This window comes from Orbicella faveolata, unplaced genomic scaffold, assembly GCF_042242905.1.
Source record: "Orbicella faveolata isolate gen_17 unplaced genomic scaffold, um_ofav_v1 contig_24, whole genome shotgun sequence".
Taxonomy (NCBI): domain Eukaryota; kingdom Metazoa; phylum Cnidaria; class Anthozoa; order Scleractinia; family Merulinidae; genus Orbicella; species Orbicella faveolata.
Genome location: NW_028301552.1, coordinates 3,490,001 through 3,516,777, shown reverse-complemented (window position 1 = coordinate 3,516,777; position 26,777 = coordinate 3,490,001). Strand labels below are relative to the sequence as shown.

The following is a 26,777-nucleotide window of genomic DNA, read 5'->3' as shown; positions in this document are numbered from 1 at the left end:
TCACATTCGTCCGTCACTGGAAATTTTCAGAAATTCAAACCGGAATTTTTCATCGAATGGAAAGCACAAGCGTTTTCCACGCACAGAGGAGGGAATTGGAACATTCTATAGTAGTAAGGCAGGTCCACATCAGTATTTAGGGCTTGCCAATTTCTTTAAACCAACATTGTCAAATAAAGATGTATGTATGTGTATGCATAACCCTGGATGTGTGATGAACAAATGGTCTCGCTATCATTTGTGATAACCTGGAAACCCCAAAATAACGACTACATTTAAAACATTTCTCAAAAATGAGGTTCATGGTCATAGTAATATTATCAGTTTATTTCAACTGAACACTTAACACATCATTAATTTATCACAATCATATTGTTTATATTGTTGCTGCTATTTGCAAAGTTACTTCTGAAAAATACATTACAGAAACACCTTTATCAAAATTAAGGATTATTTGCAGGGAAGTTTACACAACCAAGGTTACAACTTCTATGCAGTTTAAAGCACACTGACTAGTTTGTTTTGCAAAATGTGAAACCCACCCAAATGTCCAGAAGGGATTATACAGATATCTTCAAAATGGGGGATCAGGCGAGAAACGAAGAACAAGCAAATACCTGACACGAGCTAGATATTATTAGCAGATCATATTAAATATCTATATCGTTTACAAGGCATTTGATTCTGTTGGTTTGACTTCACTTAAAAAGTAGTTTCTATTATCAGGCCCAAGAGCAGTGCTTTCAATAGCACCAGGCGCCCATCAGAGCACTGGCGGTAACTTCGCTGCCAATCCAGTGGTTTAATAAAAGTTTACAGCAGGAGGACAACTGGTTTTCACAGGCAAGCAGAACTGTCTGAACTGAATATAGGCAGTTTTTCCAATGCTGCTAGATATGAATACCAAAGTTATTAATAAAGTTATTTTACCAAAAATATTTACTTTTGCTTCTGTTATATTGCACATTCTTTGTAAGTTCATATATTCTACTGTGTAATCATCAATAATTCAACTGTGGTAGTGGCCAAATCAAAGGCAGATTTAGGGGAAGGGGGTGGATTGGGTGGCAGGGCACCTCCTTTTGAGGAAGCAAAAAAAAAAGTAGAAAAATTGAAATAAATTATGAATATCAAAGGTACAATCTGGATGGTTACCTCATTGTAATTTCTACATTGTGATATTGCTAGTATTTGTGGTGTAACAGCTTTAAATGAGGTTATAATTCTTAAACTGAAACAGTTTGGAAGCATACCCCATTGATTCTTCAACTCCAAGGTACCATCCACCCCCCTGCCCCTCCCTGAAAAGTCCTGGATCTGCCCCTACTTTGGCAACTATACACTTTTCTCTTTTTAAATGTAATTTTGCATTTCTTTTTTCTTCTTCTGATTTTGTACTTTTGTTAATTAAATGAATTTCATGTAACTACACTAAGTGTAAATAAATGAAATTGCATTAAACTGAACGTCTTTTGTTATAAGAAAAACTTTCCCTTAGATGGTCAAAACAGGAAGGGAAAATCATCCTTACAGCTAGTGCCCGGCCCTCAGTGAAACCCCTGGAATCACCAGCTACTTGTAGTTTTTAAAATGGGCTGTTTGAAAGAAGTTGTTACGAGCCTCTCTCAGTGTACCAGGGAAGCCACCCACTTCAAATCTTATCAAAAACACTTTTCAAAGGTGTATGATTGTCTGTTTTAACTCAACAAAATAACTGAAATTCCTTCTGAGGATTTCCTATATTTGATTACCTGTCTGCTTTACAATATACTGTTACCACAAAGTCACAAAAATTCAAAGGATTTAATATTCATCAAGGTGGGTGTATGAGTAGTGATCCAAGGTTTTCACTGAAGGCCAGGCACTGAGAAAGATTTGTTGATGTGTACACTTGATTCTTAAGTGGTTAACTCTTAACTCGTGCTTAACTCCTATTTGAAAAAAAAACTGACTCCCCTGTGCCAACCTTGAATTTAATGAAGCTTATCATTGCCTCCTAGCTTAAGACAGTTTGAATAAAACACATGTTAATTAAAAAATAATAATAATAATAATAATAAAACCAAATATACCTCAAGAAAAATGATCTTGAAGTTGAGAAGCAGTAACAATTGTCACCTAAACTATAACCTCTAAGTTTAAGACATATCCCTAGGAACATTTCCCATAATGTTGAAGACTTCATTGATCAATTCATGTTTATGCCAACCTGAACCACAGTTTCCATATACACTTATTCAAGGGGACAAAGTAAGATCAATCACAGGAGGACCATCCTTGTCAAAGTTGCTGTCAACATTTGACAACTTCTTCTGATCACTTTTCTTGGGAGTGTCAAATGTCAGGTCAATAACCGCATTATTTCCTCGATCAGAGTCATTTGAAGATCTGTTGATTGATGTCAATGAGCAATCTCTTCCCTTTATTTGCCAACATTGATCTGAAGTGAATTCCACGCTCTTCACGTCCCCAGGTACTGCTTCTAATATTTCCATGATATACCCATCAACAACTAACTCCGATAGAGGTGCAAGACATTTACAAATCTGACAAGAAGAAAAGAAGAACAGACCAAGTTGCTGACAACATACAAAGTCATTTCTGTCCTATAAACTCATCATGAAAATATAATTTAGAAAACCAACTCTCTTTAGCTGACATGTTTAGGTGATGTAGGGGTGTACATGTATATTGTTAATACAGGAGTGAAAATACAAAAACAATTAAATGTCAAAAAGACATGGCTAAAACTTCAAGCTTATTTCTCCAAATCACAAATGGTGGTGTTCAATTTTTTTAAAACTTGTGATAAAGTATCAATATCATAAAATCCACAACCCTCCTTAGCCTCCTACATAGACACTCTTTGGCTCCACAGGGAAACTTCCTCCCTGTAAACCTCTGCTGAAACACAGGGCTATTTACACAGCACAATCACATTGCACTTGTCTATCAAGGTTAGCAAGACATTTGTTTGGCTAGTTCCTCTCAAATGCTGGAAACCTGTGGGAGGTCTGCTTAGATCACAAGACACCAAAATATTAGTGTTGCTGCCGTGGCATGGCCTTTCAACGCATGTGTGAGACATTCACAATATTATGTTTAAATCCTCTTCAAGAAACTATAGTGAATTCAAGGTGACATTCAACAGTTCACATTGACCCAGTTCCCAACATGATCTCCAGCTGATCTTAACAAACAAAGGGAAGGAATCTGCTGTTTGTTTCAAAAGAGGTTTGTGGGGGAGGAAGATTGTGTGACAAGCCCAAAGAGCGTCTGCATAGGAGGCTACACCCTCCTCAGCTGGAACAGATTTTACATTTAACAGATTGTACATTAACTTACTGGACATTTCCACTTCTCAACATGCTTCTCCCACATCAGTTGGAGATAAGCTTCTCCATCAAAACAATGAATGTGTGTGCAGTTCCTTCCTCGCACTGGAGTCCCCATCCGTGAACGAGTCAGTGGACATACCAGTGAGATGTCTATAGAGTCTAGTTTGGCTTCAGTATGGGACACCAAGCTCTGGTGCAATCGTGCCTTGGTTTGAGCTGCTGGAACAAGACTTGCTGTCTTATATGTTTCCAAGATTCCACTAAAACTAAATAACAACAAAAACATAACTTATCAGCCATGAATGTTGGGAGAGCAGGGATAGCGTAGTGGTGAGAGCACTCGCCTCCCACTAATGTGGCCCGGGTTTGATTCCGGTCTAGTGCAATATGTGGGTTGAGTTTGTTGTTGGTTCTCGCCTTGCTTTTTGAGGGTTTTTCCATTCTTTTCTTTGTTGTGTGGCAAAAAGCAATATAAAAATTATTCTCTCCCAATTTTTCTTTTTCTTGGAGTGCGAAATTTCTCTAAATAAATTTCTCTTCAGAGAGTACCTCTTCAATTAGGTTGTTTGTGTAACCTTGCTTGCATAAACATGATTTGAAGATACTTATATTTTCGCCATAGTGTATTCTACAAGAATTTGTCTTAAGACGTCTGAGCGCTTCCCCTTTGATTTTATTCAATCAATAACAATTGACATTCTTGAAGACAGGAATTATCGATGGTTAGCAATTTTTGTCAATCAATAGCAATCAATAAAAAATTCTCCGTGAGTTTGATTGTTATTGATTGCAGATATCAATCGATAGAAATTGGCAGTTAATAGTGATTGAATTGATTGATTTCCGATATTGATATTGTATCGATTGACTACAGTACATCTGATTTACAAGCCAACTATATTATGAGAAAGGCATTACCGCTGTCACAACCTCTTCCACGTGTAGCTTTGTAATGATTTGGAGGCAGCTTGTTTAAACTCCCCTTCCCTTCCCATATAGTGCCAAATCATCCCCCCAACCCCATCACAGTAATGATGTTGATGTCTGATTGGTGCATTACTATGGAACGCCAGAACTGTCTTATGATACTTTTTTTTATTATATTGTGTGGTTATGTCATTATATTTAGTACTTAAGTTATTATATTTGGTGATTAACTCATTACAAACGGTGCTTATTCCATTATACTCGGTGCTTATGTCTTTATATGCGGTGCGGTCTTCATTATATTTGGTACTTATTCCATTATATTCTGTGCTTCCCTCGTTATATTTGGTGCTTTCTTCGTTATATTAGGTGCTTTTTTCATTATATTCGGTGCTGTTTTTATTATATTCCGTGCTTTCTCCATTATATTTGGTTCTAACTTTGTTTGGTGTTTTCTTCATTATTATGGGTGCTAACACTATTATATTCGGTGCTCTCTTCCTTATATTCGGTACTTCCTTGTTCGGTGCTTACTTTATTATATTCGGTGCTTTCTTCGATATGATCGTCACCAGCCTTCGCAAGGGACCGTACAATTTGGAGGTAGTCTAGGGAAAGCCGGGAAAAACAGGTGTCACGAAAACTCAGACCCCGAAACCTCAGACCCCTCGAAATTAAAAACTAAATTGTTATCACCTGAATTGCTCTATGGCCACAATGGGGCGAGAAGTTTATCTACTCCGGTTTATGTTGCCGCGTCGATCGAACGGTGAAAAACAAATATTTAACTTCTCAGGTTTATCACTGTTGCATCGGTCAAACAGTGAAGAACTAACAAGGTTTAGAACAGCAGCCGACAATGTTTTTCAAAACAGACCTTTTTTATGCAATCGTATGCAGCAAAAAATGTGTTGTTCTCTGAAACATACTCGTTTGATTGCAATCTGCTTTTTGACTTTATGTGCATTGCACGGCTGTCGGCACGTAAAAAGTCAACACGTAAAAAGCACTTGAAGGTCAAACCGATTGAACCGCCATGTCTGGTCTCGAAATGTGAGTGAACGAAAATTGAAAACTGGTGCGAAGGCCCCGCCACGGGGCAGATTTAATAATTAACTAATCCAGGCGGTATGAAAAAAAAAGAAAGAAATAGAAGTGTTTGATTTGAAACTTACTGTTTCCTGTAAGAAATATTCATTATTCCCGTTATAAGTTGGAACACAAACATGGCTATCTCTATGTACTCTTTTTTTTTTTTCTTTTTTTTCTAAATTTTGTTCATTTCTGCAGGTTACGTGCCGACAGCCACGCAACGCACATAAAGTCACAAAGCAGATTGTGATCAAACGAGTATGTTTCAGAGAACAACACATTTTTTTGCTGCATACGATTGCATAAAAAAGGTGTTTTGAAAAACATTGTCGGCTGCTGTTCCAAACCTTGTTAGTTCTTCACTGTTTGACCGACGCGACAGCGATAAACCTGAGAAGTTAAATATTTGTTTTTCACCGTTCGATCGACGTGGCAACACAAACCAGAGTAGATAAACATCTCGCCCCATTGTGGCCGTAGAGCAATTCAGGTGATAACAATTTAGTTTTTAATTTCGAGGGGTCTGAGGTTTTGGGGTCTGAGGTTTTGGGGTCTGAGGTTTCGGGGTCTGAGTTTTCGTGACACCCGTTTTTCCCGGCTTTCCCTAGACTACCTCCAAATTGTACGGTCCCTTGCGAAGACTGGTGACGATCATATCGAAGAAAGCACCGAATATAATGAAGTAAGCACCGAACAAGGAAGTACCGAATATAATGGCCTTTGCACCGAATATAAGGGAGAGCACCGAATATAATAGTGTTAGCACCCGTAATAATGAAGAAAACACCAAACAAAGTTAGAACCGAATATAACGGAGAAAGTACGGAATATAATAAAAACAGCACCGAATATAATGAAAAAAGCACCTAATATAACGAAGAAAGCACCGAATATAACGAGGGAAGCACCGAATATAATGAAGACAGCACCGCATATAAAGACATAAGCACCGAGTGTAATGGAATAAGCACCGAGTATAATGAGTTAATCACCGAATATAATAACATAAGTACCAAATATAATGACATAACCACCCAATATAATAAAAAAAAGTATCATAAGACAGTTCTGGCGTTCCATACATTACCTTGGTTCAAGTTTCTTTGCAACAGATTTCGGAGATCTTGGTACGTTTGCTAAATTAGAATGGTTCACTCCTCGTCGGCCATCAGTGCTCGTACAAGTAGTAGCACTCTGCCGTGAAGTGCCAGGATAAAATAATTGATTGCTCCGTAGCCGTTCCAGCATTTCATAGCAACTCCCAAGCACTTGTGCCATCCCGCCATTTTGTTGCATTAAGGAACTCAGACTCGAAGCCAAAGCTACATGATCCGTGTGCAGTGAAACTGCCGGAACATTATCTGATCCATTAAAATATACATGCGTTGAGGACCGAGGTTCTTTTTCACGATGGTATGGTGTATGCCTATGGCGATGTGATCGATGTTTTCCCTCGTCGTGTTTATGGCTTCGATGTCTGTGCGAAGAAGATCTATGCGATCTAGGCTCTTGATCATTAGCCTGGTGCGATCTATCTCGCTCTTTCGGCATCTAGTGAAACTAAATTTGAAGTTGGCTTGTCGAATGACACAAGCGCTACTTCTGTAGGAGTAAAATCCGAGTAAACAAACTGTTAAATTAGGTACTGAACTCACCCGCACTCCTTTCTTGGTCCCATGATTGCTGGCGATCAACTGGTCAGCGCGCCACTTTTCAACTGTCATTCGTTCCCAGTCTGTTTCGATTTGAACTAAGCTCGCGTGTTTCACTGTCCCTTGGTATCCTGGTGCTTTGGGCACCGAAAGCGTTAAATACCGCAGACTGGGGCAAATGAAATCATCCACAATTCTGCTCATAAACCATTTACCTTCTTACGAAGCTTTGCCTCAAGAAATTTAAGCTTTCCTTAGGTTGTTATAAGCATAATGCGTCTCCGAAAATAGTCACAATTTATAATTTACAATTTATTATCATATTCTATCTTATTTATTTATTTACAATTATTATTTTATTCTAAGAGGGCGGAAATCGGGAAAGAAATGCAAAGTGCTAATTTTTGTCACTCATTATTAAGCGTTCAAATACTGAGAGCAGAGTAGGACGGACAAGGGCGGTCGTCGTGAGATAAAGGTACGGGAAGCGGGTAAGCAGGGCACGGGAAGAGGGAGGTTCTGAAGTCCCTGTCACCCCTCTCACCGCCACGATATGCAAAACCTGAATCCCGCACCAGAATTTCTTTTATGAATATGTCTTTGGGCGCATTTAGAAAACTCAGTGTGCTTACATTACTATATATAATAAATGTATGTTGCTGTCTGAAATTAACTTTGTCTTGGGGTTGTTATGGTATGGTTTTTTTGTCACTTTTTCCTTGACCATCCATCCTATTAGATTTTGCCAGCGGGCAGTTCTTTTCAATGCCTTTAAAAGCAGTAGTTCATTTCTTCCTTCGGAGACAAATGTAAAATAAGTTTCTTTGTATCACGTGATCACCTGTCAGGAACAGTCTTCAAACAGGGCGGCCAAACATTGAATATGGAGAGAGGTTTGCGTGACTCAGAGTAGTTAGGGAGAGAAAATTGGTGTTCCCACACGCTAGCAAATTTTTGCATAAGAAAAGAACTCATTTCCCAAAGCAGAGAAATTTCATTGTTTGGAGACACAAATAAGGCCCCTGTGACATCATATAAAAATGTTCAATACGTCAGTGTTTTAGACAATGGCTGGGAACGAGATCGTTAGTGTGGCAATCAATAATTCATGGTCATTAAAAATAAAGAAATAAATAAATGTTGTCAAATTTAAAACCCTTTCGAGCAGTTGAAAGTGTCATAAAAAAAGGTTATGCCGGATTTACCGTGACACTCGGTATGATGGTTGTAGAAAATGCATTGCCCCTGGCCTTTTCGTGTTCCGGAATCGTTTTAAAGACCATTAGGAAACGTTTCTCACAAAGAAAACCCGAATATTCGTGAGGCAAAAGAAAACAGGAGCTATTAACTGCAGCCGTGTGAATATCGTTCTTTCCTTGATGGTGCACGCAAGCTCTTTAAAAGCTGCTTAGTTACTCTGACACTTAGATGTTAGACTGAGACAAACACAAAACCCACGGATTTCTATTTTTGTGTTTGGGAGCTGTTCCAGTCACGTAAGATTTTTTTTCAAACAAAGAAATTTTTCTGTTTCCATTGAAGGCTGCATTATCTATCCGAGAAATTCTCCCAGAGAACTGTTTAGAAGTTTTTCTACAGAATTCGTGGAAATTTGGCACATTAGTTTTTGCATTGATTGATGCGATAAAAATCCCAAGCCGAAATTCCAATCAAACCTTTGTTAGTCATTGAAAAAAAAAAAAAAAAAAAAGAGTAAACTACGAATGTGACCCCAAAATGAATACCTGATCATCTATATTTCCCAACTGCAAGAAAGGTAAATTAGAGTCTCCATATGAGCCAGGCCGGCGTTCTTTTCCGGTTTCCGTAGTATGAAGCGACTAGGAGTATTTCTACTCCCCCCTGAAAGGGATGCTAGTCCATCGTAGGGTTACCCCCAGCATTAAATTCGCTGGTACTTATTTGTACACCTGGGTGGAGAGAGGCACAGTGAGATTAAAGTGTCCGCCTGCCAGGGACACAACACAATGTCCCCGGTCAGGGCTCGAACTCGGACCACTCAATCCGGAGACCAGCGCGCTAACCATGAGGCCACCGCGCCATCACAACGAAGGATTTCGTCAGTTTTGAATGATGCCGTACTGAATTCATCACCAGTAATATTGGTTCAGTACTTTCACGACAGAGACAATTGTATCTCTGTGTTTTACCAACTGATTTGATTGATAGGATCGTTACGAACTTGCTGAAAGTAGTTAATTACAGTGTAGAATAATAACAAACTGTATTTAGTTTACTTTGATCAGTTTTATAGATTAAACCATCGATCACCTGTGATTAAAATCCAGGGGCCCGTTTCTCGAAAGCCCCGGAAACTTTTCGGGCCCGTTAAACCAGTTTTAGTTCATCTGTATCTAAAAAGGGAGAAGTGTATACGCCTGAAACTTCTTGTATGAAGGGAACCTCTGTTCATATTAAGAACATGTAAATAAAACAGCTCTGTAATCGTAAGGTTCGAGATTTTGCTATGGCTTTATTTCCGGGCCCGAAAAGTTTCCGCGGCTTTCGAGAAATCCGATTATCTTGCATGTACGTAGGTGAAGATATTTTCAGAACAGCTAAAGAGAGTAATTAATATTGGAGTTTCCAGTTTACAAACATCAAAATCTCAAATATAGGAATCTTTACTATATCTACGAAAGACTGTTTTTCCAGCAATTGCTAATAAGATTTTCAAGTTGTCGAATGCTATACACCACTGCAACACGCCGTTTGGCTGCCGGCTATCGATCTTCGAATGCTGCAGGCATGCAGATGTAAGTAATTAAAAGTACAATGGCCTCGAGGATTGATCCTGCCTTTGATTGAATAACAAAAACAGTTGTTCTTTGATTGTGCTAGTAGTTTCTCCCTTGATCCTGTTATTGAGCTCTGTTTGGAATGACAACAGGGTATAGGGCGCTGATCAAGGAGTACTGCAGCTCTGATGAAGTGATCCAGTCCGTTAGTAAGTAAATAAACAGGCCCACCGCACTTTATTCAGGCTGAGTACTAAAAATAATTATACTGCAATCCTTCAATTCGTTGTTCCTTTAGTAAATCACTTTGCCGAATGTCTTTTTGTGTCGACTGTAGTTAGCTCTCTCATAATAAAATTGTTTGCACCGAACTTGCAAAGGTCGCAAAAACGTTCGCTGTTGCGAGAAAAAGAGAGATATTTTGCTGGCATTGTTTTCCAAGACTTCCAAGGGTTCTTCCATGAATTTGGAAGTTTCCTCTGCGATAATCCTGAAGGACGTTTTCAAAGTAGCGTTGAAATGTTTTTCGGGAGTTTTTCATGCGAAGAGCTTTTACATCTTTCCCTTCCGTGGATGGAAACTAATGTTTCCTCCGAAGCGGGTGCGAACGGCAATGTTTGTTTTACAATTCTGTTACAGAAGTCTCCTTTTCGCTCCTTCCCCTTCCATGGGCCATGTAATTGACAGCTTTTCCTTGCTGATTTTTCGGTCGCGAACGAAGATGGCAGCAAAGGCAACACAGGACCAAAGCTGCGACCACAAATATCAGGGCCCCGAGAAATATCACTATGATCGAGATTGAGGACAACATTGCGAGGTTCGTGACTGCACGATGTGATGTGGCCTCGACAAACTGAGCTGCAGCTTAGCGATTGACACAGGAAGAAAGAAATATTAATTCGGTCATTTCATCAACGAAAGCGCTTTTCTTGACATAGTAAATGGCCTTTATACAAATAATAAGTTTACAAAGAGCCTTATAAGACTTTTGATTGGTTGTTGAGAATTTTACCTCCGGTAAGGCTGTGGCCATTAGAGGTGACGGAAAGACAATGTCTTATTGACAGCGACGTTGCCTTCAAAATGTTTTAAATTTGTAAATAGAATGAAAATTAATGAAAACCGCTTCTCAGCTTCAAATTGCTACCGTTTTCATTAACTGAACTGTGTTTTGACTCTTTAGCGGCGTGCAATTAAGATGAAAACGGAGTGCAGCTTTATGTAAATAGAAAAAAAAAACCTATCAACTATTTTCAATCTCATTTAAATCTGTCTTTCCTGCCGATGGCGGATTTTATTTTTTCTAGGCGAATAAATACGTCTTAGGTGTCACCCTTACTCAGAATGTTTATTCACTTTTTTTGTCAGTTATTTTGCACGTCCAAGCGAAACTGAGACTCAAGTTGATAAAATCGCAAATTCATTTTCATTCGTGCTGTTTGTTTTTCTCGTTTGCCTGTTCTATATTTTGTTGGGATAATATTTCATAGCTTTTCGACTTCCGTTATTTTTCGAAAGTGAGCACTTTCGTCAGTTCGCCTTTTGAGTTTTGGCTCGAGTTCAGTGGAAAAGTTTCTTACCATGCCAGCCTCAAAGACAAAGACACCAGATTCGACAGATTTGGACTAAGGATTACTGTAGACTGATAAACGTTTGAAAAGGAGAGGACATCAACAAAACAAACTTAGCTTGTTCATATGCCTTTCAAAAAGTATATATTTCCAAGGGAAATCTTCCAGCTGTAAAAGAAATTGTCTAATTTACATCTACTGAGCTACACCTATAATTCAGTTTCTGTCATGGCTGAGAAAATGGCACAAGCTATTTAGCATATGCTAATCAGAAATGATGGATAACCAAAAACATTTTATTAAACTAAAAGCTAGGAGTACGCATCAGTGTTTTTTGGTAAAAATAAATTTTTTCATTCCTAAAATAACAAATTAGACACTGTGTCAGGATCTATGAACAAGGCCCTCAGAGGTGGAGAACATATATTTCTGTCTAAATGTTTGCCGCGCCACACAGTAAAAACAGGTGAATGGACATTGAAATATGTCAAGTTTGGCTTGTGGGGCTGTGATGACTAAAATTAAATCAAACACGCACCTTTTGAAAGATTAAACTCGGCAGTAAAAAACGCGAATCTTTAACCGATAACGAAACACGCTAAAATATAGTAAACTTAGTTCTTATGTATATATATACCTGCTAAAACTTAATTCTGGTTCGAAAATTGTCAAAATTTTGCAATGCGTTCTCTATCTGCGTGGGTACAATTTATTTTAAATTTACTTGTATTGACCATCATCAGGAAAAAAGTATTGTCCGGTTTAATCATGCATGAATACGAAATTCTATCAACCGCTGTGTCTCTTTCGTTTTGCCTTTGTTCCAAGCAAGACCGCTATGCAAGCGAACAAACCGATCAAAGACGCCGCAATGTAAAGGTTGACAATTTTTCAATAAATTAAGTAACATCTATGATTAGAAATAGAGAAGAGAGCTGCTGGATATTATCACCTAATAAAACGCAAGGATTGAATGTGAAGCTAGATTGTTCGCATTGCTGCAGAAATTAAATTCGCTAATATTCTCGTATTTCGACGGCGCTCGAGAAGCCATGGGCCATGAAAAAGTTAAGTCAGAGTCTAGACGCAGGTAGACGGCTTACGGATTATCGGAAATAAAGCTGCAGAGTTATTTCCTTGAAAAAAAAAAACAAACAAAAAAAAAAAACATTTTCCATATTGATATTGCAATGAAAGCCAAACAAGTCCCTAAGGGTTATTGGCCACGCTTGTTTGTTCAAGATGGCTGGGTATTGGCCATGCTTGTTTGGTCAAGATGGCTGGATATTGGCCACGCTTGTTTGGTCAAGATGGCTGGGTATTGGCCACGCTTGTTTGGTCAAGATGGCTGGATATTGGCCACGCTTGTTTGGTCAAGATGGCTGGGGTATTGGTCACGCTTGTTTGGTCAAGATGGCTGGGTATCGGCCAGGTTCTTTTTTGCGTGTTTATGGACCTCTACTCCATATTAGTCCACAAACATGGCATAGCAATTTTTTCTTGGGCAATTCTGTCCAAGGGGGAAAGGTGTAATGAGGTTAACCCTATGTGAAGCACCTACCCGTGAGACAAGGCCAGACCACAACACCGGGAACTACGTGTCCTGCTCTTTATGATAAGTATTTGGGTTCTTTAACGTCCCCTTCTAAGCATGTAACACTGAAGATGCCGGAGACGGGACCTTCGATTTATAGTCCTCATCCGAGAAGACTTGAACGTCTAACCATTTGTAGATGTAATTACAAAGGCAACACATACAAATGAGAAAAAAAAGAAAGAAACGAGGGTAATATTCAGCCATCTTGACCGAGCAAGCACAGTCAATGAAGGATTTTATAAATGGAATAATGAGCACAGTACACAAATGCTCGGGACAAAGAGCGTATTCATGAACGGGCAAGATAGCGCGAGGGTAATATTCAGCCATCTTGACCGAGCAAGCACAGTCAATAAAGGATTTTATAAATGGAATAATGAGCACAGTACACAAATGCGCGGGACAAAGCGCGTATTCCCGAACGGGCAAGATAGCGCCATCTTGCGCGCTCGCTGGTAGCCAATCACAGCGCAGGACTCGGCTCAAACTTATGTCTTAAACTGGCACTTTATCGTATAAACTGATATATTTTGTTTTCTTTCGTTTCTGCTCAAGATACAAAGCAAGTTGCAAAGAGAATATTAGATTTATGTTGTCGTGGTTCCCTCTAATAAAACCAAATCCAATTTCAGACCCATCGGACCGAACTACTGAAAACGATCACCATACCCTTTGTGGGGGCACGTACTTGTATTCTGAGTATTGAGGCGTGGTCGGGTGGGTTAGGGTGCTGGATTTAAAACCCGGAGGTCCCTGGTTCAAATCCTCCACCCTGCCGCCATCTGGATTTTTTCTCGGTAGTCCCGAGTTCAACTCATCGACCGCGCTGTGTAAATAGCCAACCGGTCAGCCTCCCACCAGTTGGGATCCTGAATAGTTTATGTTCCATTTGCAATATTTGTCCTCAATTAGCATAACAATACTAATTACATTTGACACTTAAATAAAGATATTTATTTATTATTTTTTTTATTGAGAGTATCCCTTCCCTACCACACCATTGCGTTTTGAAGTTTGCCTCTTCACTCTTCTCTCCACCTCAACCGATTATTGTTTTGTTATGGAGCAAGCCAAGACAGATATACAGTCATGCAGCACGCCGCTGGGAATACAAAATGTTTCCTCTTTCTTTATTTCACATTAAGAAATAACTCTTGTTGCAGTACAGTGATAGAAAACAAACTCGATACAGATCAATTTGTTGTATATCACCATAATTGTTGGTTTTGTCATAAGCTTGTTACCAAATATAACTATAAAGATGATTTGCAGTCCGTACTGCGTAGTCTCAGCACCCTAATATGTCTCACTCGACGGAATGCGAATCGATGTTATTCGTTACGAACTGCTTACCTTATCTTTGAGGCCTTTCAAATTCTTTTCCCAACAGCTTCATTGATTTTTACAGCTGCGAAGTTGTTTCATCAAGTGATATGAGAAAGAGCGAAGCATAAAGCTTCGCATCCATAAAGGCGCGGTGGTTGACATGAACCTTTGAATTTGCTTCATGTAGGTAGTTGCGATATGTTACATTTTGTGAAGTCTTACACGAAGAAAATAAAAAATGTGAGTGCGCAGTACGGACTGTAAGTCATCTTTAAGTAACATGCATGTGAATTAACGAACTAAGGTAAAATTAAGACCACTCATAAACACCAGTTGAGGTTTAATGTAAGTTTTAAGAAAGTGAGATTGACGTAAACTAGGGAATCAGTATTGATACAAAGCTTCATTTGAGTACAATTCTTTACCTCAATAAACTTACCTATATTTTTAATTATAAATATGTTGTGCCCAAATAGCTATACTATATTTCACTATTTTACAAGTGATTCTACGTTTTAATCATCTTTCTCTTCTTGTTTACCCCATGGCCGCGATGTCACGTGACTTCAACTCTCGTAACTAGAGTCTACAGGCATACCATTCAGCGGTTGGCTAATAGTTGCTGACGATCAGCCGGTAACCGAATGTTGGCGTTAAAAGTACAGAATACTGACTAATCTAGTTGTGCTCTTATTATCAAGGTTACCGCAACATTTTTCCCCTCAAATTTTTAGCAAACCTCACCACAAACAAGAGACTAGATCTCTTGCTATAAAGTAGGCGTTTGTCAACGTACCATCCACATAGCCAAAGCCAAAAAAAATCCCTTCTTCACAGTACAATGATTCTTTTCGTTTATACAGTATGAAACAACTGATCTGGCTTCTTTGAAGCGTTCATCGTTTTTTTTAGACAGCGACACGAAACTTTTGCAATGGACGGCTAAAAATGCTAAGAAATTACGTAAGGGTTTTCTAGTTGCCAGCCATCTACAAGTCTCAGGAACGAACTGTGTACTGCCTTTAAAACACAGTTCGAACTCTCATCCACACTACGATTACCGTGACGCGTAAACTTCAGACGAGAGTCCCGCTACAGTAGAGTCACGCAAGCCTAGATACCTACGCTTGAAGCATGTTTCATGCAACACTCAGTCTTAATATGTTAGTCTTAAGTATTTTCTATGGGTAACTGCTATGTACATATTTAACAAGAGTTCAAAGCTCGCGTTACGAAGCTTTAACAGGCGATGGTGTTCTAAGAATAGCGACAGCATCGTCGTAACCCGAGCGAAAGCCGCTCTCCATGTCCTGGAGACTAGCCTCCAGGCTATGTGTGGTGATCGAGTGCGCGTGGTGCGCTTGGACGAGACGCTCCAACCGTGAGATGATTTCGTAGTCTGGGACAGAAAGTGTGTTGATGTCGAGACCAAGAAGCCGAGCTAAGACTTGACGGAAATCCAGCAACTGAAACAAAACAAGGAGTCAGGTTTGTACATGTACGAGTTTAAACATGCGCCCTATTTCCCACAGAGGGTCTAAAAGGCACTGATCAGAAGTTCTATATAACAAGGCATCGTCTCTCGTCCAGGGATTAGGCTGAGCCAGAGGGCGGAAGATGACTGACATTTTAGGCTACGCATCGTCAGCTCTCTTATCAAGAAGACAGGCGACAAGAAAAACAAAAAAACACTCTCAGCACTACCATTGAAAGACAGACATGGCAACCAAAAAGGAGAATTTCACTTCCTAACTCACTTCTGTAAGTTTGTTTCTTCAACACGTCCGTGGCTGTAAGTTTTTCTACTTTTCTTGGACATGTCTTCTCCACCCCTCCCCCCCAAAAGAACTACATACATGTCATAAACAAAACTGTATTCACCTGTTTTTCTCTTACTCTACTCTCTTCCAGCGCTTGTTTAGTAGTTTGTAGTTCACTGTTTAGTTGCTGCACTGTTTGGGACGAGCGCGCTTTCTTTGCTTTAGCCTCGTTCTCTGTCATTTCCAGCTCGTTCTTTAAGTCGTGCAGTTCAGCTGATGTCTTATGCTTACTCTTTGCCAATTTATTCACCGCGTTCTCCAGTTCTTCGATTGTCTTTCCTTGCTCTAACGTTCTCACCTACAAACAGGAAACGATCAGTATAATGGCTTAAACAGTGGTATTAGTGCTTCTGGTGTAGGCAATAGTGATATTTCGAATTCTCTAAAGAATGCTCGTGCAGTCTGCTCTCAGCCAATCACAATAAAGAAATTCTCAGTAATATACTAAAATGAAATTATCATTAAGTTAAAATAATACACCGTTCACACCAACATGTTACACATGTTTAAAAGTGGTTTAACTAAACAAGGTTAAAAGTGAGTTGCTCAGACCGTGCACACCCCACAACTTCTCACGGTAAAAAACCTGTTTGATTAAAATATGGTAGCAGGGTGGTTTGAAATTTGTCTTCTCAAAATGGATGCAAAGCGTAATCGACAAATTGGAAAACCTCAACCTGATTTAGTAAACCGTTTACTAGTTCAGTTGGTGTGAATGGGGTATAATTTATACTTGATTGGTAAACCTACAAATCAGAAAAACAAATGTATAAAACAGTTAGTTTGGTATAATGCAGCCATGGTACAAGATGCTCAATAAGGGATAAGTCAGGCATGTACAACTCTCACACTCTCACAGCTTATAGTGTGTTATTCCATCTCTCTACACTTACCCTAAGTTCGCTAGCCTCCAGTAATTTAGCCTTCAGACCCGTTACTTGTTGCTTATAATCGAGAAGTTCTCGCTGAAGTTTATCGTTTTGCTTGACGAGTTTCTTGTATCTGATCGAGTTCTCATCTCTCTCGACTTCAACTCGTCCTTTGTCTCGTAATAGATCCTCAAGTTCTGTTACTTTCTTTTTAAGTAATCCCAGGTGTAAATCTTTGCTCTCCAGCTGTTGTTTAGACCATTTGAGACGTCTTTGAAGGTTGTAAATGGTCGTCTTTCTGTCATCTAATGCATCAGCCTGCAAACAAAACGTGTGACATCACCATGAGTAATTCAATATTAAAGAATCTTCAATGGTTAGGCTAAATAAATAATAATAACAATAATTTATATTTATATTGCGCACGTTACATGAATATATGATCACCTGCGCATTACAAAAGTGAGCTACAAAACAATTAAAAACTAGAACGTATAATCATGTAAAATGAGCTAGGTTGCTCAATATAAAACCATTTTTGGGTTGCCTTTGCTTCGTTTTTCATATCATTCGACAAGCTCACTTTCACGTGGAAGCTTGAACTGGGCACAATTTTAAAACTAAAAATTTAGAAAAAGTAAAAGAAAACCACCTCATTGTAATGAAAGTGACTGGCTTCCCGCTAGTCATAAAATAACGCAAAAGTTCATAGGACATTTTACGTTGCCACCAAAGTGGCATGAATACAATGAGTCACCGCTTTAGTACAGGAAAACTGAGAGTCCAAAGAGATATATCCGTTTACTCAAGCTAGGCTCGATCATGTCGCACGAGTTTAACGAGTAGATAGAATGTACAGTGAACGCGGCACGCGGAAAAACAAATTACCATTTGAAAGTTCTTGCTGTCTTTCACTAACTGCTTCACGATGTCTTACCTCAAGCTTGACAAGCTGTTCTCCTCTGGCTAACAAAGCCTCGCCATTAACATCTAAGCCAACATCATCAGCGATTTCATCGAGTTTCATGACACGAGCCAACTTCTCACAGAACGTAACAAACTGAAACAAAATTTGCAAACGATAGTTTGAGAACAGGATAAATGGCAATGAATGTAATCAACAGAGCAATCTCTTCTTTAAACCGTAGGCCTCGTCTCCTGCATCTTCAGTGTTACATGGTTAGCAGGGGACGTTAAAGAACCCACACACTTATCGCAAAGAGTAGGGCACGTAGTTCCCGGTGTTGTGGTCTGGCGTTGTCTCACCGGTTGGTGCTTCACATAGGGTTAACCTCATTGCACCTTTCTCCCTTGGACAAAATTGTCCAAGAAAAATTGCTATGTCTAAGTATGCCTAAAGATTTTGACACAGTTCAGATTTTCTCAAAAAGTTTGAATGTGCGAAAACTTGCGAGTTCTCCAAGACCTCCAAGCATTGCTGCACACGGTCGGCAATCACCGTCAAGTTAGTCATGTTACCTACAACAACGTCTCGACTGCAAACAGTGTTACCTTCCTCTTGTCATCTTTCAGCTGGTCTCTCTCTACATCAGAGGTTAGAAGTTCTCCTTCAAGGCCCGTCACACGATCTTGGTTCTCTTTCAGTTGGGTCTCTGCCTCACTGGCTCGTTTCAGAGTGGTACGGTGAAGGTTCCTTTGACTATCTAGCTCCTCAGATAGGTTCTTAAACTGAACCCTTAATGATTCCTCTCTCTGAACAAGGCAAAAAATTGACACATTAAGATACATGAATGATTGTAGCAAATGAAACTTTACTTAAAAAAAAAGGCACAAGTCTAGTTACAGTTTGAAACAAACAGTGGAATTTAAAGAGGGGAGTTATTATGACCAAAAATAGCAAAGTGAGCAGATTAAGCAAGCTGTACATACCGATTTCACATCTCTGTAGTCTCTGACTATCTTCTTTAGTTTGGAAATGATAGCATCTTCCTCAGCTGCGATAGAATCATCTAAATCTCCAATCAACTGTGCCAGGTGGCGTTTGAAGTTGTGCAGCTACAGTGAAAGACATTATAACATTAATGAATGAATGAATTAATTAATGTAAGAAATGAATAATTGTATGATTAAACTACAAGCCATTAAGGATTTACATTACTCATGATATTTGAAAATCCTTTCAAACTGCACTCACCTGAGTGCTCAAGTACATTTTGAGAGAATTTTCAAATATCACTTGTAGTGTAAATCCTTCACTAGCATCCATTTGATTACCTACACCACTTGCTGACATGTAGCAATTATTCAGTTTGTGGGGATTAAGTCTTAATTAGTCTCTGCATTGATTCTTCACAACAGCCTTAACATGATTTCATGTATTACCTCTCCCTTGCTAACTTTTACAACCTTCAGGTCTCCAGGCCGAAAAAAGAATGGCTAATTCATATTTAGATTTAGGATTCAACTGATAGTACCTCAATGCTCAAAGTGCTGTAAAATACTTCTAAATTGTAAGGAAAAACTTGGGGTTCCATCCCCAAAGTAAATAAGAAAAAAAAATCAAAACTTCAGCAACACTTCCCTGCCCTACCCTAAACCTCATATTTCTTTGGCCAAACATGACTACAGAGATCAACTGAACAACATTTGAAATAAAGTGTGTATGCAACAGGCAACAACAACAAACCTTTGATTGGGCTGATTGGCCAGTATATTCACTGGTGTGTAGTGTTTGTTCCATTTCTTGAAGTCTGTAATTCAAGAGAAAGATCTATAAATTGTCTATATCTACAAAGTATGTAACTTACAGCATAATTTCTTTAGATGAAATATTTGTCTGTTTTTAAACTACACAGTCATGTAAAACAGAAGTTGAATTACTTGTTTTCTTTTTCATCAAGTTGTTTCTTGGTTACACCCCAGGCATCTTGACTGGCTGAGAGCTGGTGCTTCATTCGGTCAACTTCTATTTCCATTTCCCGAATTTTCTGCTGTAGCATGTCTCGCTCTCTGGTCAAGCTGTTGACTGTTTCTTGGCTTTGACTTGAAGATTTCTTCTCTTGTCCAACCTCTGAAACCAACCTCATTATAGTTTCTCTAAAAAGCAAAAGCAAAAATGGAATGAGAATGAAAACCTCGTCTCTAAAAGAGATTAATATACATTTTCACGTGATCTTTGGCTATCTACATGTAGCATACTAGTGAAAAAATACATTCAGACTATATTAATACACAATATATGAATTTTTGGCGTGATTGGTGATTTGTCAATTGGGGCACTCAAATCTCAACTGATTCCGAACAATAGTAACTAACAGAAGCATTCTTCATGTACATCTTCAGAAATCAGCAATATTACTGCATATAAAAGTTCAACAACTCATACCTGCTTGCTTTAGACTCCAAGTTACTTTCATGTAAGTTACGAGACAGTGCATTAGCTTTTTCTTGTAAGCTATTCCTTTCTCTGACAATTTCTGCAATCTAATTTAAAATTTGACCAAGGTATTATTGACAATGTACAAGCCCCTTAAGCATTCAAGGCATACTATACTTAAAAGGTAGCTTTTAAAAACGTATATTAAACTGGGCATAGCAGTCCTAGGATAAAAATTTGATAACAAACTCACCCTGCCAAGGAGTGAATGAACAGAAACAGACATTGCCTCTGAGGCATCCAATTGCAAAGCTTGCGTCAACTGCGTTCTCATTTCACTGTACTGCAAATTAAAATATATAACAGTCTATGTTTTGCAGCAGTTCCAAGTATATTGAATATATTGTACAATGTAGTGTCAGTATTTATAAATTAAATTCTAATTAAGACCAAGCCTTAGCAGAGAAGCTAGAGGGTGTCACAAACTACAGACTGATTGGTGATTGAAATAGCTTTCTATCAATTAGTAAATAAGGCTAAATCTGAATGTGTTTGTTTCTCTCAAGTGTAAAATAGCTAAATGATTATTATACTTATAACTCAAATAAGCCAAAATTTTGCAACACACACCTTGCTCTCCCATTTTGCAGCTCTACCAGCAGCTTCTTCCTCAGCTGTAATATGATGTTTAAGGGATGATTCCACTTGTTGTAGCCGATCTTGCTGGGTTTGCAGCTCTTTACGTAATGATGATATGGTGACATCACTGCGATTGGCAAAGTTGTCTTTTTCAACAGCCTCATCTTCTGCCTCTCGTATTCTGTCACGGAGTGACTGTACCAAGGCTGTCTGCCGTGCTGAATTTTGTTTGTTGCTTTCAATTTCACACTGTAGTCAGAATTCGACAGAATTTAAAACAATATGATTGAGTTTAAAAGGCTAGAGATATCATATATTAACACCTTTGAACTTTGAACTTCATTTTGGGCTTTCTGAGTATTTGTTATTGATTGTGAACACAATTCATGTGGATTCACCCAGCAGACCTGTCAATTACCAGACTGAAATACCCAAACACCATTGATTACTGACAGAGTCCAACAAAAATAACTGACAAACGTCCTTAAGTACATTGTTATCATTGCGTGTACATGATTAGATTTTCACTGGGAGTATGAGTATTTACATATAAAAGCATTATAATCATTGAACCTACCTTGAATTCAATAATTTGCTGTTCTTTTTCTGATATTCTATGCTGAGCATCTCGTAACTGTAAAGATTAGGCAGTTTATGTCATATAAACTCTCATAGGAGCGTGCAATGAACTGATGTGTGTTAATTATTATACATGTACATTAATTCCATTTATTATATGGCTGTGTCTCACAAGGACTGGGAACTACTGAATTCATGAATTTGATTGGCTGAAATCGATTTTGACTGCAGTCTAGAGTTTTCCCATCTAGACCAGCATCTAGACCGCTAATGTTTTGCGGTGAAAAACTAAAATGCAAAAATATTGACTATTTCTTCTAAAATATTTATTTATGAAAGTGCTAAAAACTTGATGAGAAAAAATGTAAAGAAGACGAGCAAACTTTGGCACATTTAAGTTCCGCTCATTGTCGTTTGCAAGCAAAATGTCAGCTAGTACGAGCCAGTTACATTAAACGAATAAAGTTTTTCTTGTTTGCCACATAATAAACTTCTTATTACCCAAGCCTGGTCTTGACCTCGGTCATGTATACAGCCCTCACTGCATTCGGTCTGTACTCACAACTTCGGTCAAGTTTCTCCCAGACAGACCTCTTGCTTGGTTAATGACAGCTAAATCTAGGTATACTAACTAACAAATTATATTTATTTAAAATTAGTAACAACTCTGCATGAACACATACCTCATGTTGTAATCCAGATGACACCACTTTTTCAGCTGCGAGGTCTGTTTGTGCAGTTTCTGCAGCTTGTCTGTAGTGTGATAACTGTTGGGAATAATTTATTATAAATTACTTGGTGACTCAGTGTATTATATTTACATATAAAGCTGATGTATTTCTACAATCAGTATTAATAGTACCCAGTAAACTATACTGTTTGCCTAGCTTGTAAAACTGATGATGGTGATGATGATTATGATGATGATAACGACAATGACAATGATGATGAATGGAATAGTAATAGTATCAAACAAATTCCAAATTTATGCACTGTCAGTTTTTTACAAAGTACACTTACCTGCAATCATCAGTTTCATCATTCTTTTAGTAGTATAATAAATAATACCTGTGAACTAAGGTGCTCTCTCTCCTGCTGAAGTCTGGAGATCTTATCTCGTAACAGCTGACTTTCATCTAAAGATGAGCCAAGTTCCAAGGAAATAGAAGGACTGCGACAGGCAAGGGTACCTGGTTCAGCCTGAAAGATGATATTTTATTTAATAAATCATTAGTAATTATATTAATATAATTTAAGTATTTTTAATTTTTAACACTTAACTGATTCATTAGCAACTTTATTTGTTGTCAGATTGACGTATACAACAACAAGTAAGATGACAAATGACAACAAATGAAGTAAAAAAACAAAGAATCAGTAAAACTTGTTACATGCATATAATTTAGGTAACTGGGCCTGAGCATTACAAAGATGCATGTGGTAAATCGTGATTGTTTTGTTTTTGAGTCTGATTGGTTGAGAGTATTTTTGTATCTGGTTAGTGAGAGATTTTTAAACAAACTAAATGACAGTGTAGTAGAGTACTCCTTTTAAGAATTATTAAAAAAAACTCAATTTAATCAATGAATGAGTCACAAGAAAACAACATTAGAGAGACATTGATTGACAGGAGTTAAATGAATGTTCTCTTTTCTTTTAAACAAAATAATACAAGTGCATGATTCCTTTGATATACATGTATTACATACATTCATCAGCATTCTCACCCATACAGAAAGAAAAATATTCCAGCAAATAATTATGTTCTGATCATTTTTTTTTAATCCAAATGTAGCAATTATTATAGAGTATGAACAGATCAATTAAAGCATACTTGACATTTTAGTCAAAGTAAACAACTTCCAAAAATTATACAAATAACATCTTCTGGCAATGTTTGCAGTATTTGGTTGCTAAAGAACTTTCCCTGTTCATGGAAGTTTTTAAATAATTAATTAGTTATGGAAAAGCTGAGAACATGCAGTCAATAAAGTTGTCGCTGAAAGAAATAAACTAAGAGATACTAAGGAGAGATGACTGCTATTTGAAAACTAGACATACATGGTTGAAGCTGGGGTTTAACATCGTTTTTAAGTGAAACGTACAATATAAACAGCACGTAAAGTTCTCTTAATTATATATGTAATTTGCGTTAACTTATCTTAAATGATATTTCCCTCTGGTTATATATATATTTCAACACTGTAATAAATTAAACTACTGTCTTGAAGTCTTGGATACCCAACAAGACATGGGAGACTTACGCTAGACTAGTTTTAAGTCAATTAAGCCGAAATTGTAACTGATAAATTTATCACATCAAAGTTTTTACAACCGTCTTCAATAAACTCAATTAGTCATAGGAACAGGAGAAAACAGTACATGTAAGAAGATTCCCACTTCGGTAGGCTTTGATAATTTCCTTCCGGCAGGCAATTAGAATTAGAACTTCAATAAAACGTATAGTGTAACTCTTGAAATTGCACTCTAAATGTGATGTGGACAAATGTGGATAAATTTAACAGCTATTCTGTTTTTAGTATTGGCCGATAAATGACATCAATGGGATACGGTATTTTTGAGCCTACTATACCTCATGTCGCCTCTGTACTGGTGAATTTGTTCGTGAACTATTCTGACTACCAGATTTTCTCTGTCCAATAATCATAGGAGGAGAATTTCTGTACAACTGTCTTTCATTGCCATGATCTCTCCATAGCTCGCGCACATCGACTCCAGAATCCTCGAGGTAAGTCAACTGGGCACCAGGTTTTGCCTCTACAAGTCTTTGCTTTGGAATTTTAGGAAAATGATCTGATCTGTCAGAGTGTAAAGATGCCATCACATCCTACGGTATGCTAGAAAAAAAATACACGTCTTTTTTACTCACTCAAGTTCATAAATAAGGTTTCCAAAATGGCGGGCGTAATATTTAGGTCCTTGGTACAGAGTTGCGTAGCAACATCCAGGGACGCTTTATCCAGACAGGCCTCGCTTCGAGAACACTCACCCGAGGAGGGGTAGGGAAGGACTGCGTTTTTCTTTTTCGGAGTTATCGTATAGTTCGTTCAGAGTTCAACAACAGTGTGGTGTTCATTGTATCACAAGAATGCTTTAAAAGCTCAGTTTTTCTCTACACTAAAAAAAATATTACAGACTGAAGTGAATTGGGAATTTATACACTGGTAGCTTCTGAATGTGGAAAAAGATTTCAATCAGATACATTGAGGATGATTTTCTTTGTTGAAATCACAAGTTTATATCTTCTTTCCAATTATTTTCGCTGTATTTATTTCGATTGACAAAAATAAATAATTATTTGCAGTATTCCAGGTATTATAATAAGCCTAGATCTGATTGGCCAATGGTAATTTATGGCTATTAGTTCCTTGCTTCTCATTGGATAATAACAGTCAGGCACTTGAGATCGAAGTGAAGACGCGGTCGAGTTAGCGCGACGCACTGTTGGGAAATTTAGAGGAAGAGTTGAGCGTCTTAATTTTAACGAATCTAAAACGTTTCCAGACACAAACAAGACTTGGTAAGTTTCTTTTAACCTTCTAATTTTAAAATATCGTTTCAAATTAAATCTCTGTCCCTTTGTTTTTGCACAGGACACGATGGAAAACCCTACAAGTGTTCCAGAGCTGATGCAGTTTGTGCAAACGACGCTTCAGAACATGCAAGAGAAATTCCAAAATGTCGAAGATTCGATCGTGAAAAGAATGACTGAAACTGGAAAGAGACTAGACGAGTTAGAGAAAGGACTGACGGATCTGATGGACCATTCTGGTATGGGAGAACCTTATGAAGAAGACTTGGAATCCGACAAGGATTTCTCTGATACCGACAAGGGGAGATGATAGAAATTTGTGCGTTGTCCGTTGCTAGAGACATTAGTAATGTAAACATGGCGTGGATTTGAACTTTGAGTTTATTTTGAGTGAGTCCTGTGAGATATTTATGGTGAAGAAGTTTTTTTTTTATATTTAATTTGTCTCTGTTTCAAGGTTTTGTAGCGAAGTTTAAACTTGCCTCACTTCAAACAAATCACCAACGTTGAAAATTATGTTACGCTTTAGCTTACATGTAACATGAGAGCTTTTGTCTGTCTGTACTCATGGATTATGGATTCAGTAAGCTATAACTATTGCTATGCCTTTAGTCGACTTTTGTTAGTTTTTGTTTACATCAGAGGAAAACGTCTTGTCACTGGATGAAAGTACCAAAGAGAGTTTCAATATATTATTGTAAGTAGATTTTTATGCTGCAGATATTTGTGTTGTTTGGAGCTCAAAAAATAAATGCGCAAGTTGCCAGATTTTTCCTTATTTCCGTTTTATTAAATTAGTTGTGTGGGTATTCCTTGGACCTATCACCACCCATGAGGAAGGACTGTACAAGGGGTAACGTAAGGTTTACACCAGGGTGGAGAAAAGCACTGCAAAGAGTAAAGTATGATGTGAAGTTTATATGAAACAATTCATATATGAACTGCGGTTGTAGATGAAAGTGAAGGATGATCATCACAGTAAATTTTCCAATTTAAGCAATTGGAAAGAAGAAGCCTGAAAAAATCAGGGCTTCAATGGGATTCGAACCCGTGACCTCCGCGAATACCGGTGTGATGCTCTACCAACTGAGCTATGAAGCCACACATTGGGAGCAAGGTCACTTTATTGAGTTCATATCTTCCCGTGAGGAATGAAATGATGTGATGTTTATATGAAACAATTCATATATGAACTGCGGTTGTAGATGAAAGTGAAGGATGATCATCACAGTAAATTTTCCAATTTAAGCAATTGGAAAGAAGAAGCCTGAAAAAATCAGGGCTTCAATGGGATTCGAACCTGTGACCTCCGCGAATACCAGTGCGATGCTCTACCAACTGAGCTATGAAGCCACACATTGGGAGCGAGGTCACTTTATTGAGTTCATATCTTCCCGTGAGGAATGAAATGATGTGAAGTTTATATGAAATAATTCATATATGAACTGTGGTTGTAGATGAAAGTGAAGGATGATCATCGCAGTAAATTTTTTTTTTTTTTCATAGCTCAGTTGGTAGAGCATCGCACCGGTATTCGCGGAGGTCACAGGTTCAAATCCTGTTGAAGCCCTGATTTTTTCAGGCTTCTTCTTTCCAATTGCTTAAATTGGAAAATTTACTGCGATGATCATCCTTCACTTTCAAAGAGTAAAGTATCTCATGCAAGAACACAACACAATGTCCCCAGCCAGGGCTTCAACCTGGACTGCTCAATACAG

General features: G+C 38.2%; 3 protein-coding genes and 1 long non-coding RNA gene across 5 annotated transcripts in view; 2 read left to right on the top strand and 2 right to left on the bottom strand.

Moving 5' to 3' along the window:
- Positions 1 to 306: 306 nt before the first annotated feature.
- On the bottom strand, positions 307 to 7,088 carry LOC110042488 (uncharacterized). Its single transcript, XM_020747870.2, has 3 exons — positions 6,445 to 7,088; positions 3,346 to 3,604; positions 307 to 2,546 (listed from the first exon to the last, which is right to left on the bottom strand). The coding sequence occupies exons 1-3, from the start codon at positions 6,906 to 6,908 to the stop codon at positions 2,238 to 2,240; spliced, it is 1,032 nt and encodes a 343-aa protein (XP_020603529.2). The 5' UTR covers positions 6,909 to 7,088; the 3' UTR covers positions 307 to 2,237.
- LOC149109994 (uncharacterized) lies at positions 5,708 to 6,303 on the top strand. Its single transcript, XR_016207924.1, has 2 exons — positions 5,708 to 5,885; positions 5,916 to 6,303. It is a non-coding gene; the product is annotated as an uncharacterized LOC149109994 (long non-coding RNA).
- Positions 7,089 to 14,045: 6,957 nt separating the features above from the next.
- Positions 14,046 to 26,777, bottom strand: part of LOC110042460 (coiled-coil domain-containing protein 170-like) — an 18,761-nt gene continuing 6,029 nt past the window's right edge. Inside the window, exons 2-16 of one of the 2 annotated variants that reach the window (XM_089291507.1) lie at positions 24,100 to 24,364; positions 22,575 to 22,706; positions 22,190 to 22,273; positions 21,505 to 21,561; positions 20,919 to 21,176; positions 20,542 to 20,631; positions 20,298 to 20,395; positions 19,793 to 20,008; positions 19,599 to 19,662; positions 18,842 to 18,967; positions 18,464 to 18,664; positions 17,889 to 18,011; positions 16,976 to 17,269; positions 16,144 to 16,380; positions 14,046 to 15,728 (exon numbers count right to left, since the gene is read on the bottom strand). In XM_089291507.1, coding sequence (XP_089147633.1) covers positions 15,492 to 15,728; positions 16,144 to 16,380; positions 16,976 to 17,269; positions 17,889 to 18,011; positions 18,464 to 18,664; positions 18,842 to 18,967; positions 19,599 to 19,662; positions 19,793 to 20,008; positions 20,298 to 20,395; positions 20,542 to 20,631; positions 20,919 to 21,176; positions 21,505 to 21,561; positions 22,190 to 22,273; positions 22,575 to 22,706; positions 24,100 to 24,348 — 2,466 coding nt within the window. In that variant the 5' untranslated portion in view covers positions 24,349 to 24,364 and the 3' untranslated portion in view covers positions 14,046 to 15,491. Of the gene's footprint in view, positions 15,729 to 16,143; positions 16,381 to 16,975; positions 17,270 to 17,888; positions 18,012 to 18,463; positions 18,665 to 18,841; positions 18,968 to 19,598; positions 19,663 to 19,792; positions 20,009 to 20,297; positions 20,396 to 20,541; positions 20,632 to 20,918; positions 21,177 to 21,504; positions 21,562 to 22,189; positions 22,274 to 22,574; positions 22,707 to 24,099; positions 24,454 to 26,777 lie in introns of those variants that run through there. The other variant, XM_020747839.2, reaches the window with a different exon arrangement.
- Positions 24,904 to 25,827, top strand: LOC110042547 (uncharacterized). Its single transcript, XM_089291509.1, has 2 exons — positions 24,904 to 25,047; positions 25,121 to 25,827. The coding sequence occupies exon 2, from the start codon at positions 25,127 to 25,129 to the stop codon at positions 25,367 to 25,369; it is 243 nt and encodes an 80-aa protein (XP_089147635.1). The 5' UTR covers positions 24,904 to 25,047; positions 25,121 to 25,126; the 3' UTR covers positions 25,370 to 25,827.

Excerpts from the sequence above, each read along its gene's own strand:
- LOC110042488 (XM_020747870.2), bottom strand. The coding sequence starts at position 6,908 with ATGCCGAAAGAGCGAGATAGATCGCACCAGGCTAATGATCAAGAGCCT. Across the intron at positions 3,605-6,444 it reads GCAAAGAAACTTGAACCAAG|TTTTAGTGGAATCTTGGAAA; the intron begins GTAATGTATGGA and ends GTTGTTATTTAG. Across the intron at positions 2,547-3,345 it reads TTGAGAAGTGGAAATGTCCA|ATTTGTAAATGTCTTGCACC; the intron begins GTAAGTTAATGT and ends TCTTCTTGTCAG.
- LOC110042547 (XM_089291509.1), top strand. The coding sequence starts at position 25,127 with ATGGAAAACCCTACAAGTGTTCCAGAGCTGATGCAGTTTGTGCAAACG.